At 41.9% G+C, this 22,326-nt stretch overlaps 1 protein-coding gene across 1 annotated transcript in view; it reads right to left on the reverse strand.

The window, feature by feature from the left end:
* Positions 1-10,805: 10,805 nt before the first annotated feature.
* The window catches only part of LOC106583661 (alpha-1-syntrophin), a 70,823-nt gene continuing 59,302 nt past the window's right edge, over positions 10,806-22,326 (reverse strand). Inside the window, exons 4-8 of the mRNA XM_014168116.3 lie at positions 20,419-20,608; positions 17,727-17,857; positions 15,839-16,035; positions 14,440-14,627; positions 10,806-13,643 (exon numbers count right to left, since the gene is read on the reverse strand). Of these exons, the coding sequence (XP_014023591.2) occupies positions 13,551-13,643; positions 14,440-14,627; positions 15,839-16,035; positions 17,727-17,857; positions 20,419-20,608 (799 nt within the window). The 3' untranslated portion in view covers positions 10,806-13,550. The remainder of the gene's footprint in view (positions 13,644-14,439; positions 14,628-15,838; positions 16,036-17,726; positions 17,858-20,418; positions 20,609-22,326) is intronic.

Raw genomic sequence — 22,326 nt, forward strand, 5'->3', positions numbered from 1 at the left:
GAGAGGTAAGTATGGACAGGTAGAGAAGTTAGTATTTTCAGCTAGAGAGGTTAGTATAGACAGGTAGAGAGGTTAGTATGGACAGGTAGAGAGGTTAGTATGGACAGGTTGAGAGATTAGTATGGACAGGTTGAGAGGTTTGTATTGACATCTAGAGAGGTTATTATAGACAGGTAGAGATGTTATTATTGAAAGGTAGAGAGGTTCGTGTTGACAGGTAGTGAGGTTAGTATAGACAGGTAGAGAGGTTAGTATAGACAGGTAGAGAGGTTAGTATTGACAAGTAGAGAAGTTAGTATTGACAGGTAGAGAGGTTAGTATAGACAGGTAGAGAGGTTAGTATGGACAGGTTGAGAGGTTAGAATAGACAGGTTGAGAAGTTTGTATTGACAGGTAGTGAGGTTAGTATTGACAGGTAGAGAAGTTAGTATTGACAGATTGAGAAGTTAGTATTGACAGGTAGAGAAGTTAGTATTGACAGGTAGAGAGGTTAGAATAGACAGGTTGAGAAGTTAGTATTGACAGGTAGAGAAGTTAGTATTGACAGGTAGAGAGGTTAGTATTGACAGGTAGAGAGTTTAGTATTGACAGGTAGAGAGGTTAGTATAGACAGGTTGAGAAGTTTGTATTGACAGGTAGAGAAGTTAGTATTGACAGGTAGGGAGATGTTATATTTGACAGGTCGAGAGGTTAGTATAGACAGGTAGAGAGGTTAGTGTTTAGTATTGATAGCTAGAGAGGTTAGTATTGACAGGTAGAGAGTTTAGTTTTGACAGGTAGAGAGGTTAGTTTAGACAGGTAGAGAGGTTAGTATAGACAGGTAGAGAGGTTAGTTTTTACAGGTAGAGAAGTTATTATAGACAGGTAGAGAGGTTAGTATAGACAGGTCAAAAGGTTAGTTTAGACAGGTAGAGAGTTTAGTATAGACAGGTAGAGAGGATAGTATAGACAGGTAGAGAGGTTAGTATTGACAGGTAGAGAGGTTAGCATTTAGTATTGATAGCTAGAGAGGTTAGTATAAACAGGTGGAGAGGTTAGTATGGACAGGTAGAGAGGTTAGTATTGACAGGTAGAGAAGTTAGTATTGACAGGTAGAGAGGTTGGTATAGACACGTAGAGAGGTTAGTATAGACACGTAGAGAGGTTAGTATTGACAGGTAGAGAAGTTAGTATTGACAGGTAGAGAGGTTAGTATTGACAGGTAGAGAGGTTAGTATTGACAGGTAGAGAGGTTAGTATTGACAGGTAGAGAGGTTAGAATAGACAGGTTGAGAAGTTAGTATTGACAGGTAGAGAAGTTAGTATTGACAGGTAGAGAGGTTAGTATTGACAGGTAGAGAGGTTAGAATTGACAGTTAGAGAGGTTAGTATTGACAAGTAGAGAAGTTAGTATTGACAGGTAGAGAGGTTAGTATTGACAGGTAGAGAGGTTAGTATAACAGGTGGAGAGGTTAGTATTGATAGGTAGAGAGGTTAGTATTGACAGCTAGAGAGGTTAGTATAGACAGGTAGAGGTGTTAGTATTGAAAGGTAGAGAGGTTCGTGTTGACAGGTAGTGAGGTTAGTATAGACAGGTAGAGAAGTTAGTGTAGACAGGTTGAGAGATTCATTTTTAGTATTGACAGGTAGAGAAGTTGGTGTAGACAGGTGGAGAATTTAGTGTAGACAGGTAGAGAGGTTAGTATTTAGTATAGACAGGTAGAGAGGTTAGTATTGACAGGTAGAGAAGTTAGAATAGAAAGGTAGAGAGGTTAGTATCGACAGGTAGAGAGGTTAGTATAGATAGGTAGGGAGGTTAGTATAGAAAGCTAGAGAGGTTAGTATTTAGTATTGACATGTAGGGAGGTTAGTATAGAAAGGTAGAGAGGTTAGTATAGAAAGCTAGAGAGGTTACTGTAGACAGGTATAGAGATTAGTATGGACAGGTAGAGAAGTTAGTATTGACAGCTAGAGAGGTTAGTATAGACAAGTAGAGAGATTAGTATGGACAGGTAGAGAGGTTCGTATAGCTTCTGCTGGGGCCTTTGAAGCCTAGCAGTGTTTGGCTGGTGGTGGACATGGCTGTACACCAATTAGCCTGACAAGGAGAGTCCATGAGATATTTTGCCAGCTCTCTGTAGCGGCAACAGATTAAATTCTGTACGTTATCCTCCCTTATTCAGTTTAAGGTATTTATTCCAATAAGTTTCTATATTCATCGCATGAAGAGTAGCTAATAATATCGGCAAATTAAGTGACAAATACATTGGGAGAATCTCTATAGGTTTGGAAATATATTAATATCAATATATCAATATCCTAATCCTTTGTCTGACTGTATTTTTTTCAAGTGCTCCAGACAACGTCTAGCTATAATTGTAAAAAGCCTGATGTGACCTTTGCTGAATACTGATGTGGATTCCACTGCTGCCACCAATTTTCCTCTTCTTCTCACTCTCTTGTAAGTGGCCTCCCATTTTTTAATAAAAATATATTTACACAATCTTCCGCGGCCTTCCTTTTAGATGGCGGATCTAACGGGATGATTGGCAATTTTTCCAGCTAACTGATAGAAGACTGAGGCCGCTGCCAATCTCCTAGACTCCCAGTTGCCATGGCAACCCCTCAACTACAGCTAGCAGGGGGGAGGGGCTAATATGGATTCTCCATCCTGATTTAGTCTTATTTACAGTATTATTATTCCCTCTCTTTGTTGTGCCGTGGAGCTGGTGAAGCCACTGAGACTAGATTTACTGGCATGCGCAACCTGTACTTCACTGATATTGTGCCATTACTGTAAAAATCTAAAATGAGGTGTTATTTGCAATACTGATTTACAATGGCAAGGGTTATTAAACTTCATGGATATGCTACTGTTCCCTCAGCAGTAGACTGTAAAGCCATCATGTTTGTCCTAAATGGCTATCCATATCATTACAAATGGACTACTTTTCACCACAGGCCTATAGTGCACTACATATCCTTATATCGTGGACTACTTTTGACCACAGGCCTATAGTGGACACTACATATCCTTACATAGTGCACTACATAGGGAATAGGGTGCCATTTAGAATGTAACCACCACCTTAGCTGTTTGGCTGGGGGCAATTTGATTTGAGTTAATAAACTGTCAGACTACCCACTGGTTCTGAGACTGCACATGTCTGTTGTATAAGCAAAGCAATTTTGTGAATGTCTTTGACCGTGAAGCACAGTATTGAACTGGAAGAAGACTAAATTACTGGTGAGGAAAGGAATAAAGGAGCCTTGTCCATCCAATGAGGACTCAGTCGATCGTTACTTTGTGTGACGCCACGTCAAATTTTGCCTATGATTTTAAGAGGATTATCCAATACAGTAAAAAGCTCTCAGTTTTGGTGATTTAAAAAATCTGCATTTTCGCTGTTCGTTTGGGTAAACACACTGGTTTGTGGATTTGATCATAAACGTGAGATGGCGCCGACAGAGATGGTCGCCTCGCTTCTGGTCCTTAGGAAACTAAGCAGTTATTCGTTTTTTTTATTTCTTACCTTGTTAGCCTAGAAAATCTCAAGTGTTATTACATACAGCCTGGAAGAACTATTGGATATAAAAGCGATGTCAACTTACCAACATTACGACCAGGAATACGTCTTTCCCAAAGCGGATCCTTTATTCTGACCTCCACCCTGGACATAGGATCTTATCCCAGAGGCCGACCCAAAACAACGCGGTCGCCGCAGGAGAAGCAGACGGAGCGGCCTACTGGTCAGACTCAGAAGGCGAGCACACCATCCACCGCTTCCGAGCATATTACTCGCCAATGTCCAATCTCTAGATAACAAGGTCAACGAAATTAGGGCACGAGTTGCCTTCCAGAGAGACATCAGAGATTGTAACATTCTCTGTTTCACGGAAACATGGCTCACTCGGGATATGTTGTCAGAGTCGGTACAGCCACCCGGTTTCTTCACGCATTGCACCGACAGAAACAAACATCTCTCTGGTAAGAAGAAGGGCGGGGGTGTATGCCTTATGATTAACGACTCATGGTATAATCACAACAACATACAGGAACTCAAGTCCTTTTGTTCACTTGACCTAGAATTCCTTACAAATGCCGACCGCATTATCTTCCAAGAGAATTCTCTTCAATTACAGTCACAGCCGTGTATACCCCCCCACCCAAGCAGATAGCTTGTCAGCCCTGAAAGAACTTCACTGGCCTCTATGTAAACTGGAAACCATACATCCTGAGGCTGCATTTATTGTAGCTGGGGATTTTAACAAAGCTAACCTGAGAATGAGACTTCCTAAATTCTATCAGCATATCGAAAGCGTGACACGAGCTGGTAGCATTCTGGATCATTGCTACTCCAACTTCCACGATGCAGACAAAGCCCTCCCCCGCCTTGCCTTCGGCAAATCTGACCATGACTCCACTTTGTTGCTCCCAGCCTATAGACAGAAACTAAAACAGGAAACGCCCATGCTCAGGTCTATCCAACGCTGGTCTGACCAATCAGATTCCACACTTTAAGATTGCTTCGATCACGTGATCTGGGATATGTTCTGGATATCCTGACAATAACATTGATGTATACGCGGACTCGGTGAGCGAGTTTATTTTCAAGTGCATCGAAGATCTCATACCCACTGTGGCTATTAAAACCTTTTCTAACCAGAAACCGTGGATTGATGGCAGCATTCGCACAAAACTGAAAGTGCGAACCACCACTTTTAATCACGGCAAGGCGACTGGAACCATGACTGAATACAAACAGTGCAGCTATTCCCTCCACAAGGCAATCAAACAAGCAAAGTGTCAGTATAGAGACAAAGTAGAGTCGCAATTAAACAGCTCAAACACGTGACCTATGTGGCAGGGTCTGCAGCCCCGTCGCGCACATCGTCATCTTGCTCCCAGACAAATTAATCAACTTCTTTGCTCGCTTTGAGGACAATACAGTGCCACTGACAAGGCCAAAGCCTGTGGGGTCTCCTTGTCCGTGACCAACGTGAGTAAAACATTTAAACGTATTAACCCTCGAAAGGCTGCCAGCCCAGACAGCATCCATAGTCGCGTCCTCAGAGCATGCGCAAACCAGCTGGCTGGTGTGTTTACGGACATATTCAATCAATCCCTATCCCAGTCTGCTGTCCCCACATACTTCAAGCTGGCCACCATTGTTCCTGTTCCCAAGAAAGCTAAGGTACTGAATGAAATGACTATCGCCCCGTTGCACTCACTTCTGTCATCATGAAGTGCATTGAGAGACTAGTCAAGGATCATATCACCTCCACCCTACCTGATACCCTAGACCCACTCCAATTTGCTTACCGCCCCAATAGGTCCACAGACGATGCAATCGCCATCACACTACCCTATCCCATCTGGACAAGGGGAATACCTATGTAAGAATGCTGTTCATTGACTACAGCTCAGCATTTAACACCATTGTACCCTCCAAACTAGTCATTAAGCTTGAGACCCTGGGTCTCGACGCCGCCCTGTGCAACTGGGTCCTGGACTTCTGAAGGGCCGCCCCCAGGTGGTGAAGGTAGGAAACAACATCCCCGCCCCGCTAATCCTCAATACTGGGGCCCCACAAGGGTGCGTTCAGCCCTCTTCTGTACTCCCTGTTCACCCACGACTGCGTGGCCATGCACGCTTCCAACTCAATCATCAAGTTTGCAGATGACACTACAGTGGTAGGCTTGATTACCAACAACGACAAGATGGCCTACCGGGAGGAGGTGAGGGCCCTCAGAGTGTGGTGTCAGGAAAATAACCTCTCACTCAATGTCAACAAAACAAAGGGGATGATCGTGGACTTCAGGAAACAGCAGAGGGAGCACCCCCCATCCACATCAACGGGACAGTAGTGGAGAAGGTGGAAAGTTTTAAGTTCCTCGGCGTACACATCACGGACAAACTGAAATGGTCCACCCACACAGACAGCGTGGTGAAGAAGGTGCAACAGCGCCTCTTCAACCTCAGGAGGCTGACATTTTTTGGGGCTTGACACCTAAAACACTCACAAACTTTTACAGATACACAATCGAGAGCATCCTGTCGGGCTGTATCACCGCCTGGTACGGCAACTGCACCGCCCTCAACTGCAAGGCTCTCCAGAGGGTAGTGCGGTCTGCACAACGCATCCCCGGGGGCAAACTACCTGCTCTCCAGGACACCTACAGCACCTATAGCTTCTACCTCAAGGCCATCAGACTGTTAAATAGCCATCACTAACCTAGAGAGGCTGCTGCCAACATACAAACTCAAATCTCTGGCCACTTTAATAAATGGGCTTAATAAAGGTATCACTAGTCACTTTAAATAACGGCACTTTAATAGTGTTTACATATCTTACATTTCTCATCTCATATGTACGTTTATACTGTATTCTATACCATTTACTGCATCTTGCCTATGCCGCACGGCCATCGCTCATACATATATTTATATGTACATTCTTATTCATCCCTTTACATTTATGTGTATAAGGTAGTTGTTGTGAATTTGTTAGATTACTTGTTAGATATTACTGCATTGTCGGAACTAGAAGCACAAGCCTTTCGCTACACTCGCATTAACATCTGCTAACCATGTGTATGTGACCAATAAAATTAGATTTGATATAGTGTTGATGTGGACAGCGGTTCGCATCCCGCACTTCTCTTAGGAAAAAAGATTGCAGTTACAGTGTAGTGTAACTTATACTGCAGTTATTGTGGCAAGTACTGCGTCCAAAAAAACAGTGCGTTGCAATTACTGCACTTTTGGGAGCGGGACCTTCATTACATATGTAGCTTGTCAATCATACTCATATGATTTCAAGGCCACGTTAATTAAGATATTGACTCAGAGACAGACCAAGCCCCTCTCAGGTAATACTTCCCATCCTTTCTAAGCGTTATCGTCATACTGTTGTCTATATTGCCACTGGTGTTGTCAGTTGTAATCTTGTTCCCATTCTTTTGAACTCCACTCTTAGATCTGCTGTTGTAAGCTCAAAAGAAAAGCCCACTGTGGTCTGCTCACCCAGTGCTTTAAGTTCAAATGTGAATTCCATAAACTTGAATACCCCCTCGGTTTTCAAATCACATAGGAGGCTTGGGCTGTTGCTCGATAGCAGCCAAAACCCATGTACGTCAGTTTATAACATCCCATCAATGGTTACTCTGAGAGTTCCTATTGACATTGGCTGCAGCCTCAGGCCCTATGGTGCTAACGGTGGAAAAGTAATTCACATTTCTACTCCATCTATTACTAATAGGGATAGACCAAATGGTGCAGTTTTATACAATCTTATAGCCATACCAACTATATCAATATCAACCATCAGAAAGGCCCTGCAACCGTCTATTGAACGTAGTTGTTTGAGTTGGAGACTCCATATGACTTTAAAAAATCGTAAAAGACTTGGGTTCAGCTTGCTTCCTAAACTGGATTACATCCACATCTGGGCTATGCAGATGAATCCGGACATTTTGGTATTGACTGAAATGTGGATCTCTGGGGACATTCTGTACTCTGATATTAATATGGAGGGTTAAAATGTGTTCAGAGCTGACAGAAAGGGTAGAGGGGGTGGAGTGGCCATTCCTATACAAAAAACAATTATCTGTCGCTTTACTGAAATCCATTTCCCTTGCCCAAAGATTTGAGCCACCCATCTTCAAGCCTTTTGTCTCTGATTGATATTATTTTAAAGATTACGCCAGAGAAACATGTTTCAACTTGTCTTTGCCCAAGACAACGGGGATAGTAGTGATTTTAATCATTATCACCCCATTTCATTATCTAGCTAAGATCTTTGAATCCTTGGTAAATCTACAGCTGTTTTATCTGAGAAATGTATTTTGAATGCAAATCAATCAAGGTTTAGTCCTGGGCATAGTACAGTACTATTACAGTGGCCACTTTAGTTGTTAATGATCTTGTCAAAGGTTTCGACACTACAATGAAATGTTCTGCTTTGTTTGTGGACCTGTCAAAAGCTTTTGATACTGTTGATCATGCTATTTTATTGAATAAGTTGTCCTCGATACGCCTGAGCTCTGACTCCTACTTGGTTTCATGATTATCTTAGTGACAGAACTCGGGCCATCATGATTGATGGGGTTAACCTCTATGGGATCGGTGTCCCTAAACCGGGAAGGTTGTTGCTAACGTACGCTAATGTGACTAAAATGACGTTGTACGTAACAGCAAACTTTCCAGGACATAGACATGTCTAATATGGGCAGAAAACTTTAATTATTGTTAATCTAACTGCTCTGTCCAATTTACAGTAGCTATTACAGTGTGAAAATACCATGCTACTGTTTGAGGAGACTGTACAACAACAAAACGCTTTTATCACAGCAACTGGTTTATTTACCTTCAGAGGTGAATGTATCAATGTAAACTCAGCAAAAAAAGAAACGTCCTCTCACTGTGAACAGCGTTTATTTTCAGCAAACTTAACGTGTAAATATTTGTATGAACATAACAGGATTCAACAACTGAGACATAAACTGAACAAGTTCCACAGGCACAGAACGAGCAGTATGGCTGGTGGCATTGTTATGCTGGAGGGTCATGTCAGGATGAGCCTGCAGGAAGGGTACCACACGAGGGAGGAGGATGTCTTCCCTGTAACACACAGCGATGTTATTGCCTAAAATGACAACAAGCTCAGTCTGATGATGCTGTGACACACCGCCCCAGACCATGACGGACGCTCCACCTCGATCCAGAGTACAGGCCTCGGTGTAACGCTCATTCCCTCAATGATAAACGTGAATCCGACCATCACCCCTGGTGAGACAAAACCGCGACTCGTCAGTGAAGAGCACTTTCTGCCAGTCCTGTCTGGTCCAGCGACGGTGGGTTTGTGCCCATAGGCGACGTTGTTGCCGGTGATGTCTGGTGAGGACCTGCCTTACAACAGGCCAACAAACCCTCAGTTCAGCCTCTCTCAGCCTATTGAGGACAGTTGGAGGGATTGTGCATTCCTGGTGTAACTCGGGCAGTTGTTGTTGCCATCATGTACCTGTCCCGCAGGTGTGATGTTCGGATGTACCGATCCTGTGCAGGTGTTGTTACACGTGGTCTGCCACTGCGAGGAAAATCAGCTGTCCATCCTGTCTCCCTGTAGCGCTGTCTTAGGCGTCTCACAGTACGGGCATTGCCATTTATTTCCCTGGCCACATCTGAAGTCCTCATGCCTTCTTGCAGCATGCCTAAAGCATGTTCACACAGATGAGCAGGGACCCTGGCATCTTTTTTTGTGTGTTTTTCAGTCAGTAGAAAGGCCTCTTTAGTGTCCTAAGTTTTCATAACTGTGACCTTAATTGCCTACCGTCTGTAAGCTGTTAGTGTCTTAGTGACCGATCCACAAGTGCATGTTGATTAATTGTTTATGGTTCATTGAACAAGCATGGGAAACAGTGTTAAAACCCTTTACAATGAAGATCTGTGAAGTTATTTGGATATTTACAAATTATCTTTGAAAGACAGGGTCTTTTTTGATGTTTACTTACATTCAAAAATCTTGATCTGAATCATCCTGAGGGTCCCAGAGATAAAAGGTTGCATAGTTTTGTTTGATAAAATCATTTTTTATATTCAAATGTAGGAACTTGGTTCTACAGTTTGAAACCCTGCTGTCTCGTTGTCCTGTTGGAAGGTGAACCTTCGTCCCAGTCTGAGGTCCTAAGTGGTCTGGAGCAGGTTTTCATCAAGGATCTCTCTGTACTTTGCTCCGTTCATCTTTCCCCTTGATCCTGACTAGTCTCCCAGTCCCTGCCGCTGAAAAACATCCCTACAGCATGATGCTGCCACCACCATGCTTCACCATAGGGATGGTGCCAGGATTCCTCCAGACATGACAGTTGGCATTCAGGACAAAGTGTTCAATCCTGGTTTCATCAGACTAGAGAATCTTGTTTCTCATGGTCTGAGTCCTTTATGTGCCTTTTACTGAGGAGTGGCTTCCTGTCTGGCCACTCTACCATAAAGGCCTGTTTGGTGCAGTGCTGCAGAGATGGTTGTCCTTCTGGAAGGTTCTCCCATCTCCACAGAGGAACTCTGGAGCTCTGTCAGAGTGACCATCGGTTTCTTGGTCACCTCCTTGACCAAGGCCCTTCTCCCTCAGTTGCTCAGTTTGGCCAGGCGACCAGCTCTAGGAAGTCTTAGTGGTTCCAAACTTCTTCCATTTAAGAATGATGGAGGCCACTGTGTTCTTGGGGACCTTGAATCCTGTCTCAGAGCTCTACGGACAATTCCTTTGGCCTTATGGCTTGATTTTTGCTCTGACATGCACTGTCAACTGTGGGACCTTATATAGACAGTGTGTGCCTTTCCAAATCATACCCCATCAATTTAATTTACCACAGGCAGGCCCCAATCAACTTGTAGAAACATCTCAAGGATGATCAATGGAAACAAGATGCACCTGAAGTCAATTTCGAGTCTCATATCAAAGGGTCTGAATACTTCTGTTAATAAGGTATTTAATTTTTGTATGTGTTTTTTGCAAAAATGTTAGAACCGGTTTTCACGTTGTCATTATGGGGTATTGTGTATAGATTGATGTGGAAATTGTTTTATTTAATTCATTTTACAATAAGGCTGTAACGTAACAAGATGTGGATAAATCGAAGGGGTCTGAATATGTTCCGGATGCACTGTATCTATATGTGTGTGTGTGTGTATATATATATATATATATATATATATTTAGGTTTTATTAAACAGTGCGCATTTGAAGAGACCTAGTACTCAATTTGTCTTCCCTGTTGAAATAAAGGTTAAATAAAATAATAAAATGTAAAGATCTACCAATAAAGAACAGTAAAAGTTAACAAAGTTTATTACACTTTTATATACAAACAATCCTGCAAGGCACACCTTTTGTTTAAATAAGAATATACCATACATTTGTATTCTTGAAAGCAAAAAAGTTTTCGTTTTGAAATATATTAATATAAGTTTGTTTAGCATTGTAGAGAGAAGGCCACGAATTGTGGATATCCCATTGACACAAAAGAAATGGGGGCAATTGAACACATTGTCATGTAAAATATAGATGCCATTTTTGTTCATTTTCAGTTGGTTCGCGATGATTTCTGTAAACAAACAAAAAAGACTAAAGCTGTATGAAAACCGCACCATTACTCCACAACAAGCTGATATCTTTCAAATGCATCTGTGATTTTGGCTGTAGTCGTTAAGACAAATTCAACTAGCTTTGTAAGGACGGTTTCAATATATCATCTCGGTACCTGTTGCATATATTCTGAGAACTCATTGCTGTTTCAATATGAAACACTATCAATGTATTAATTGATAATGTTATACCCAGACCTAAATATATACATACAGTTCCTTCAGAAAGTACTCACACCCCTTGACTTTTTCCACATTTTGTTATGTTACAGCCTGAATTTAGATTTGATTACATTTAGATTTTGTGTCACTGACCTACACATAACACCCCATAATGTCAAAGTGGAATTGTTTTTAGAAGTGTTCACAAATTTGTTGAAAATGAAAAGCTGAAATGTCACATAAGTTGTATGGACTCACTCTGTGTGCAATAATAGTGTTTAACATGATTTATGAATGTCTACCTTATCTCTGTACCCCACACATACAATTATCTGTGCAGTGAATTTCACACACAGATTCATTCAACCACAAAGACCAGGGAGGTTTTCCAATGCCTCGCAAAGAAGGGCACCTATTGGTAGATGGGTAAAAATAAAAAAGCTGAAATTTTACATCCCTTTGAACATGGTTAAGTTATTCATTACACTTTGGATGGTGTGCCAATACACCCAGTCACTACAAAGATGCAGTCATCCTTCCTAACTCATTTGCAGGAGAGGAAGGAAACCGCTCAGGGATTTCATCATGAGGCCAATGGTGACTTTAAAACAGTTACAGAGTTTAATGGCTGCAAGAGGATAAAACTGAGGATGGATCAACAACATTGTAGTTACTCCACAATGCTAACCTAAATGACAGAGTGAAAAGAAGAAAGCCTGTACAGAATAAAGATATTCCAAAACATGCATCTTGTTCGCAATAAGGCACTAAAGTAATACGGCAAAACACCTGGAAAGAAATTAATGTTATGTTCTATATACAAAGCGTTATGTTGGGGGCAAATACAACACAACACCTCACTGAGTACCACTTTTCATATCTTCAAGCATGGTGGTGGCTGAATCATATTATGGGTATGCTTGTCCTCTGCAATGGAGCCTCTAAGCACAGGCAAAATCCTAAAGGAAATCCTGGTTCAGTCTGCTTTCCAACAGACACTGGGAGACAAATTCATCTTTCAGCAGGACAATAACCTAAAAGGCCAAATATAAACTGGAGTTGCTTACCAAGATGACATGGAATGATCCTGAGTGGCCTAGTTACAGTTACCTCAAGACTTAAAAATGGCTGGCTGTGTAGCAATGATCAACAACCAACTTGACAGAGCTTGTAGAATTTAAAAAATAATCATGTGCAAATATTGTACAGCCCAGGTGTGCACAGCTCTTAGAGACTTACCCAGAAAGACTCACAGCTGTAATCACTGCCAAAGGTGATTCTAACATATAGTGACTCATTGGTGTGAAAACTTATGTAAATGAGATATTTTTGTATTTCAATACATTTGCAAAAATTTCAAAAAACATGTTTTCAATTTGTCATTATGGGGTATTGTGTGTAGATGGGTGAGAAAAAATATATATTTAATCCATTTTTAATGTAGGCTGTAACGCAACACAATGTGGAACAAGTAAAAAAAAAAAATACTTTCTGAAGGCACTGTAGGTTTCTAGGTCCAAACACCTACAGCTATAAGGCTCTGGTAATACCAATGTTAGAACTATTCCATCGATCTTTCATCAAAATTAAAATGATCTAGAGGGTGAACTTCGTGTCTGAAGTTAGTGTCAAAATATGTATATATTGTATCGATACAAAGGCATAGTACTCTTATGCATAAGGTCATTCAAGTTAGTTGGAGAGTGGGGCTTTTGTTAAGTGAAATTACTAAACAGTGGCAATAATCCGTTTCTAAACACTTGGATTTAGGGGTTAACTTTAAATCAGCTTTATGACATATAGTTCATCTTCATGTTGATATTGGCTATGGGAAACATTTATGAATCTACTAAAGAAATGCAGGGAGATTCAAAAGGCTTTTCGCTGCACTCAAAATGTCTCTGAATCAACACTTGGAAAACATCCTTAATAGCAGACATAAAATAATGTTTCTCAAAATGGCGGCCAAACATAAAAATAACGTACATTTAGGATGATAAAACACTAACCTCTCTGAATAATTCAATCAGTAAACAATGCAGGTAACATTTGAAAATTCTGTAACAAATTTCGAAGCCGTCATGATTTTTGTAATATCAATGCTGTCTGTTGTAACCGCTTGGTGGCGGTTTGAAATAGAGCGGTGACATCATGTCCTCTGCAGTGACATCGCATCCTCCTAATGTTAGAGTCATGGCTTTGTGTAAATATGCTTCGGTGGTTTGGTGGTTTTTCAGGGTGGGCAGAGGGGTTGCAGGTCAATCTGTTATCATGCTAACAGGCCTAGCCGCTTGACCTTAGCAGAGAGGAAGGAGTGGATGATGAACACCATGGTCTTGGGGCAAGAGTGCAGGTCCAGTTGCTGCAAGGGAGGAAGAGGAAAGGAGGGAGAGAGAGGGAGAGAGGAAGGGGAGGCAGAGGGAAGAGAGAGAGAAGTTCATCATCACCTTTGACGTTGTTATAGTTGAGTATGTTAGCATAGCAAACAATGACTACTCTGTTAAAACCTTTACTCTGTATTGAAACTTTTTGGGGGGGGTTGAAAATTATGTTGGTCATGTGATCAAGAGAAGGAACCAAAACATGAGGTTGGTCATGTGATCAAGAGAAGGAACCAAAACATGAGGTTGGTCATGTGATCAAGAGAAGGAACCCAACAGCAAAGGAGGAAGGAGATAGAGCTAGGAAGAAAGAAAGAGAGAGTGAGAGAGTGAGTAGAAGAGAGAGAGAGAGAGAGAGAGAGAGAGAGAGTGTGAATGAGAGAGTAGAAGAAAGAGAGAGAGAAGAGAGAGAGAAGAGAGAGAGAGAAAGAGAGAGTAGAAGCAAGAGAAAGAGAAAGAGTATAGAAGCAAGAGAAAGAGAGAGAAAGTGAGAAAGAGAGAGTAGAAGCAAGAGAAAGAGAAAGAAAGAGAGAGTAGAAGCAAGAGAAAGAGAGAGAGAGAGAAAGAGAGAGTAGAAGCAAGAGAAAGAGAGAGAGAGTAGAAGCAAGAGAAAGAGAGAGAGTAGAAGCAAGAGAAAGAGAGAGAGAGAAAGAGAGAGTAGAAGCAAGAGAGAGAGAGAGAGAGAGAGAGAGAGAGAGAGAGAGAGAGAGAGAGAGAGAGAGGAGAGAGAGAGAGAGAGAGAGAGAGAGACAAACCAACCAAAACAATCCAACTCACAATCTCTGCCTCTGGCCCTCCAAAGTCGAGGAAGATCATGTGTACACCGTCATCGGAGGACATGCGCAGACGCTCGAAGGGCTGCTGGAGGAGCACCGTCTTTCTGATGCCCATCTCCTCAGTGAACAGGCTAAAGCCCTCGTCGATGTGCACTCCCAGGTTGCACTCCTTCCCGTTCCAGCTGCAGGCTGCCAGGGACCACAGATGGGCATTAGGAAGGTTGGTCACTAAGGGCCGGTTTTTCCAGACACAGACTAGGCCTAGTGCTCGACTAAAAAGCATTCTCAATGGAGATTCTCTTGTTTTTTAGTCCAGGACCAGGAGTTCATTTAATCTGTGTCCAGGAAACTGCCCCTAAAGGTTCTGATTATAGGTTGCTCTGTGTTTCTGTAACACTCCATTTACAAAACTGAATACTAAAGGTTGAATACTAAAGGCTGATTGACTGATCTGTTCTATCACAGTGAATATATGAATGGATTGAGTTGGATTTAATAGATTTTGTAGGTTCAGGCAGTTTAGATGTGGCTGCTTCCAATGAACGCAATGAGTGACTTTTTATTGTTATAATGTTGCAACACCATAACGCCAGCAGAGGCCAGTACTACCCTATATAAAACAGCCAGACCTGCATACTTGCTGTAGGTCTTTGCTAGACCATCTGCTGCTGTCCTGCAGCCATTCATGATGATTCATTGCAGTTGGAGCAGTAAAATGTAACTTTTCAACAAAAAAAAAATATATATTTTCTTATTTTATTTAACTAGGCAAGTCAGTTAAGAACAAATTCTTATTTACAATGACGGCCTACCGAGGAACAGTGGGTTAATTGCCTTTGTTCAGGGGCAGAACGACAGATTTTTACCTTGTCAGCTCAGGGATTCGATCCAGCAACCGTTTGGTTACTGGCCCAATGCTCTAACCACTAGGCTACCTGCCGCCCCAAAAAGTACCTGTGCTGCAGCAACGATTCATCGCTAAAGTGACAAACTCTTGTAGGTGACACCATGCACTAACTTGATTATCAATCAACATTAACAATGTTTTTGAAAGTACAGGTTGACTTTTGAATGCCCTGTATGTAGTATTTTGTAGCTGTTTGTTTTGATTAAGTGGGACCTGGCATATTATTTGACATTAGAGATGGGTTCAATTCCTTTTCAGGAAGGGAATTAACATTCATTAAATTAAAGGAAAAGTCCACATAGACCTAACGCAAGTCTCAGACCCCTCGTCACGCGAGCATGGTTCTGTGTTATCTTCCCGAGCTCATGCATTAGCTCAGTGGGCTAACTTGGCAGAGGCTCCTCATTCCCGAACTGGAACCTTGTCTGAGATCTGAAAACTCGTGTTAACTCCCCCAGTGGGCTATCTTAATCTGCTACTCCTGTATCTATACCTGTGGTGACCTCCTGGATGAGCTCGGCAGCGTTGTGGCAGCCGTCCACCAGCATGTGGGTCCAGGCTGAAAGCTCCTTGGCCGAGTCCACCCGGAACAAGTGGGTCTCCACGCCTTGCTTGGTGCCGGTGCGCAGCCCAAAGGAGAGCTCAGAGTCCAGCAGGGGAGAGCTTTTCCCCGGTCCTGAGTGGACCAGTCTGGAGGAGACGGGAAGGAATAGAGGGTAAAGGTGGTAAGAGGTTGGAAGAGAGAAGAGTGTGCCAAGCTGTCATCAAGGCAAAGGGTGGCTCCTTTGAAGAATCTCAAATATAAAATATATTTTGTTTTAACACTTTATTGGTTAAAACATGATTCCATATGTGTTATTTCATAGTTTTGATGTCTTCACTATTATTCTACAATGTAGAAAATAGTAAAAAGAAAGAAAAACCCTTGAATGAGTAGGTGTGTCCAAACTTTTGACTGGTACTGTATATTTCCTGAGCTTTCTCATATCTCCTAGATATATCTCCTAGATATATCTCCTAGATATAGGACCATCACTGCAAAACCTTGTTTCTTATTATTTATTTTTTGACTGTCTTTTTTTTCCATTTATTCATGTTATTCAATGCATTTCTCTGGGCTAGTAAGTAAAGGCCAAATTCAATATTTTATACCTAAAGAGGTCCTAAATCAAATAGCTAAATGATCCATAGTATGACCATCTTAAAACAATTCCATATGTCAGCTTAGAACCCCACCTCCCCAAGGGCTTAGACTTAAAGTTATAAAACCTTATAGGGTTAAACCATTCTACGTGTCTTTTCGTTACTATTTGTATGATGTATCTGCAAGTTCTGACTGCATTATTTGCACTGGCAAATCAAATATGGCCATAGACATAGACATTTCCATTGCTCATCCCTTTAAGAGTCCATTAAAGCAGTGTTCACATTGGAAGTTTGAAGTGACTCAAATCTGATTCGAATCTGTTCTTTTTCCTGCAGTCTGAACAGCCAAAAAGCACATGGAATCTGATATTTGAAGCCACATTTCAAACCATCTTCGTAGATGGTTTGAAGTTAGAAACAAATCTGATTCCTGGCCGTGTGACTTGTGTATGAACAGTCAAATCTGATTTATTTGCCCTCAAGTGGTTTTTAAGACTGATATTTGACATACATTATCTTGTTGCTTGCTAGCTACTCTGCTGACAGTTTTACCAGAACATGATTAGCTTGTTAATTGTTAACAAACAATTGAGTGAATGTGCTAGAAAGCTGAACAGCTAGCTAGTTGACTGCCTTGGCTAGCCAAAAATTACTTGTTTATAAAAGTTGGATCATCTTATCCTTTGAGGCTTTAAAAGTTTTCCTACACTATGTTTTCCTACACTATGAACATTCAAAGCAACTGGGAAACATCCATGACAGGCGTTGTTGTCACCTTTGCATGCCACATAACTTCTGAGTGATAGGAAGCAGGACCACCACCACCAATCAGCCTACACCACTGCACACACCCGTTGTTACTATGACAACTAGCATAGCCATGTTAGCAAATGACTGCTGTCTGAACACACACAAATCCTATTTGGTCACTTGTAACTTGCTGTTTGGACAGTCAGTATTCCAAAACGGATTTGAAAAACCAAACTGATTTGAGCATTAAGGCCTGCAGTGTGAACAAGGCTTAAGAACTTTAAGAAAAGGCTGCTCTTGGGGGGCTGGGGGTGAGGTTGCAGCCTAGAAATAGACCATTTTAGATATACTGCTCCTTTTCATGGACTAAACTCAGCCATCGATGGAGACTGTTTTGTGAAAATGGCTATTTGACTAGCTGCTTTGAACGATATTCAACCCCCTGGTCTAAGTGCAGTGCATCAGTGTAATTGTGTAGATCCTACCTAGTTGTGATGAGCGGGTGGCTCTTGGCTGGGCTGTTGATGCTGTCTTTACTGTCAGGTAGGGTGGGGTACAGCAGCAGGTCTCTCTCAGTCAGCAGAGCCAGCACTGGTCTCTCTGGACCCTGAGTCGCCTTGAGGGAGAGGAGGACAAACAGACACACACACAGACAGACAGACACACGCACACACAGACCCACACACACACAAACATACACACACAGACACACGCACAAACATACATACACACACAGACACACGACAAACACTTTTCATGACTCATATCACAACATATTTACACATCCCTATGAGTGTAATGCACACACTGTCACATATTTAAATACCTCCTTGACAAAAGGTTAACATCAAATATTAATTTCAATTCCATACTGAAGTACAAGCGTGGAAAATGTGTAACAAAATTTCTCCTGAAGCATACCAATGAGTGTCTTCTTAGTGTCTATTTGATCAAAAGGTTCAAATTTGTCTCTTTTCATTCCAAAGAACGTCTATTTGTCAGAATTCACAGTGGGCAAGGACAATTAAAAACATTGACAGAAATATTTTCTTGGAAAATTCAATGTCTTGTAGGTGTTTAATGATCCTGTTCCGTCCATCAACGGGTTTTAGACGTCTTTGTTGTTGGGTTTTCAACAATATGCGTTGTACAGTTGAAGTCGGAACTTTACATACACTAAGGTTGGAGTCATTAAAACTCGTTTTTCAACCACTCCACAAATTTCGAGTTCACAAACTATAGTTTTGGTAAGTCGGTTAGGGCATCTACTTTGTGCATGACACAAGTAATATATCCAACAATTGTTTACAGTCAGATTATTTCACTTATATTCCATTGTATCACAATTCCAGTGGGTCAGAAGTTTACATACACTAAGTTGACTGTCCTTTAAACAGCTTGGAAAATTCCAGAAAATGATGTCATGGCTTTAGAAGCTTCTGATAGGCGAATTGACATCATTTGAGTCAATTGGAGGTATACCTGTGGATGTATTTCAAGGCCTACCTTCAAACTCAGTGCCTCTTTGCTTGACATCATGGGAAAATCAAAAGAAATCAGCCAAGACCTCAGAAAGAAAATTGTAGACCTCCACAAGTCTGGTTCATCCTTGGGAGCAATATCCAAATGCCTGAAGGTACCACGCTCATCTGTACAAACAATAGTATGCAAGTATAAACACCATGGGACCACGCAGCCGTCATACCGCTCAGGAAGGAGACGCGTTCTGTCTCCTAGAGATTAACATACTTTGGTGCCCGAAAAGTGGAAATCAATCCCAGAACAACAGCAAAGGACCTGGAGGAATGCTGGAGGAAACAGTATCTATATCCACAGTAAAACGAGTCCTATATCGACATAACCTGAAAGGCCGCTCAGCAAGGAAGAAGCCACTGCTCCAAAGCCACCATAAAAAAGCCAGACTACGGTTTGCAACTGCACATGGGGACAAAGATCGTACTTTTTGGAGAAATGTCCTCTGGTCTGATGAAACAAAAATAGAACTGTTTGGCCATAATGACCATCGTCATGTTTGGAGGAAAAAGAGGGAGGCTTGCAAGCCGAAAAACACCATCCCAACCGTGAAGCATGGGGTGGCAGCATGAAGTTGTGGGGGTGCTTTGCTGCAGGAGGGACTGGTGCACTTCACAAAATAGATGTCATCATGAGGGAGGAAAATGATGTGGATATATTGAAGCAACATCTCAAGACATCAGTCAGGAAGTTAAAGCTTGGTCGCAAATGGGTCTTCCAAATGGACAATGGCCCCAAGCATACTTCCAAAGTTGTGGCAAAATGGCTTAAGGACAACAAAGTCAAGGTATTGGAGTGGTCATCATAAAGCCCTAACCTCAATCCCATAGAAAATTTGTGGGCAGAACTGAAAAAGCGTATGCGAGCAAGGAGGCCTACAAACCTGACTCAGTTACACCAGCTCTGTCAGGAGGAATGGGCCAAAATTCTCCCAACTTATTGTGGGAAGCTTGTGGAAGGCTACCCGAAATGTTTGACCCAAGTTAAACAATTTAAAGGCAATGCTACCAAATACTAATTGAGTGCATGTACACTTCAACTGTATATGTTTCGTTCTTTCCCCTTTTCAAGGCACATATGACTTACTAATTGTCAGCTCCTCAGCACAAGGCTAGCGCAAACACTATTCTCAGAAAGTCCCTTAACAGACTAAACAGACACTAGACTATTCGATAATGCACTTAAACAGAGCACAGTGTTTGAGTCAGACATTCTTTTGAGTTAGACATTGCTAATCTGGCCTTCGCATCACTAAAATGCCAAGATATAAACCAGATTACATTTTCAGTCACAACAGCTGATGTTACAGACAATGTTTATTGGAATGCACTCAAGAGACACATTAGCTGACTAGCCAATAGAGAGGCCTGTCTTAGTTCGGTTTTTACCATTCGTCAAAACTAACAAATAAAGAAATAATTGCGCCAAGACCTGGGATCAAATACTATTTCAAATACTTTATATGTGCTTGATTGAGCTTGTCTGTTGCGAAAAGTCCCGAAAGTACAAAGACCCGCCCACCTGGGACTACAGGAAGTCTAAAGCAAATGCTCAAAGTTATTATTTGAACCCAGGGCAGGCTGCCATAAATAGATATACATAAAGCCTAACACAAACTCACATTTCACCTTTGACTCTTTGTACCTGTTCAGTGATCCATCCCATGTGTTTGACCTCCAGGCCCGCTTGCATGGCCCTCAGCTCATCCCTGACTCGGGGCACCAGGGCCGAAACCCCGGCTTGGATGGCGTTATACCAGGACTGGGCCATGGCAGGGTCCTTGGCCCTCAGGAACACCGAGCTCTTTCTGCTGGACGAGATCACCTCAAAGTACCTGTGTGGAGGGGAGAGAGGGAGCGGGAAAGGGGGAGAGAGAGGGGACAGAAAGAGAGAGAGAGGGGGGTGAAGTGAGAGACATGGAGAAAGAAAAGAGGTAAGGAGAGAAAGGGTAGAGACGAACACAGGTCCCTGGAGAATGCACTAAAATCCATTTTGATGACCCTTGAAGTTGAGGAGGGTCAATTAGCTTGCCTCCTGTGACAAATGAACTTACATACAATTAAAATTCTCCTCTACTTTACCTCTGGACAAAGCTGGTTTTAGCAGTAACCCAGTTGGTTATGACATGGATTTTGACAATGTAAGCGCAGCCTATCCAGCTGCGACGCTTCTGTTGTTATTGTAGATGTATGTAAAACAAAACTCCATGTAGGCTATATGTCCATCATGGAACAAGAGATAAGATAATCCAGTGACTCTCATATTTAGAAACACTTAAGTTATTTTCCTGTAACAATTTTTCTTGGTTTCATTTGATTAAAAAACAAGCTTTCAGTTGGCTACCCTTACCCTACTATAATGAAGGCTGGTTCAACAGCAATGTGTTGGGTTTTTTTATACTGGCCATGCATTAGCCAAGTAGCCCGTCCATAGAAGGTTTCTAAGTGATCTACTGGTGAAGCTTTTGCATTATTCACAATTCACATAGGCCTACCTGCAGAGCATTACTACATTATTCACAATTCACATAGGCCTACCTGCAGTGCATTACTACATTATTCACAATTCACATAGGCCTACCTGCAGTGCATTACTACATTATTCACAATTCACATAGGCCTACCTGCAGTGCATTACTACATTATTCACAATTCACATAGGGCTACCTGCAGTACATTACTACATTATTCACATAGGCCTACCTGCAGTGCATTACTACATTATTCACAATTCACATAGGTCTACCTGCAGTGCATTACTACATTATTCACAATTCACATAGGTCTACCTGCAGTGCATTACTGCATGATTTACAATTCACATAGGCCTACCTGCAGTGCATTACTACATTTGGCTTCTATCCCTCTACATTTCCAAAAGAGCGCCAAAGACACACTCCTCCAAACATAGACTTTTCAAAATGTTCAGTCCTATAACGCCATATCAACGGTAGGCCTAGGCTATATCTTGCTTGTTGAGAACGTGCCTCACACATACGATTCAATTTACAGGAGCTTAGTATTTTTTATTTGAGGAGAACTGCGATGCGTAAAGGCCTATACTTACATAAGGCAATTACAGAAAACTCTGGATTTAAAAACAAATGTTGCTATCACTTATTACTCGTACCTATGCTATTTAGTAAACTTTCGTATGGATCCACAATGGACTGTCGTATGGATCCACAATGGACTGTCGTATGAATCCACAATGGACTGTCGTATGGATCCACAATAGACTGTCGTATGGATCCACAATGGACTGTCGTATGGATCCACAATGGACTGTCGTATGGATCCACAATGGACTGTCGTATGGATCCACAATGTACTGTCGTATGGATCCACAATGGACTGTCGTATGGATCCACAATGGACTGTCGTATGGATCCACAATGGACTGTCATATGAATCCACAATGGACTGTCGTATGGATCCACAATGGACTGTCGTATGGATCCACAATAGACTGTCGTATGGATCCACAATGGACTGTCGTATGGATCCACAATGGACTGTCGTATGGATCCACAATGGACTGTCGTATGGATCC

Source organism: Salmo salar, chromosome 22 (genome assembly GCF_965601325.2).
Source record: "Salmo salar chromosome 22, fSalSal1, whole genome shotgun sequence".
Taxonomy (NCBI): Eukaryota; Metazoa; Chordata; class Actinopteri; order Salmoniformes; family Salmonidae; genus Salmo; species Salmo salar.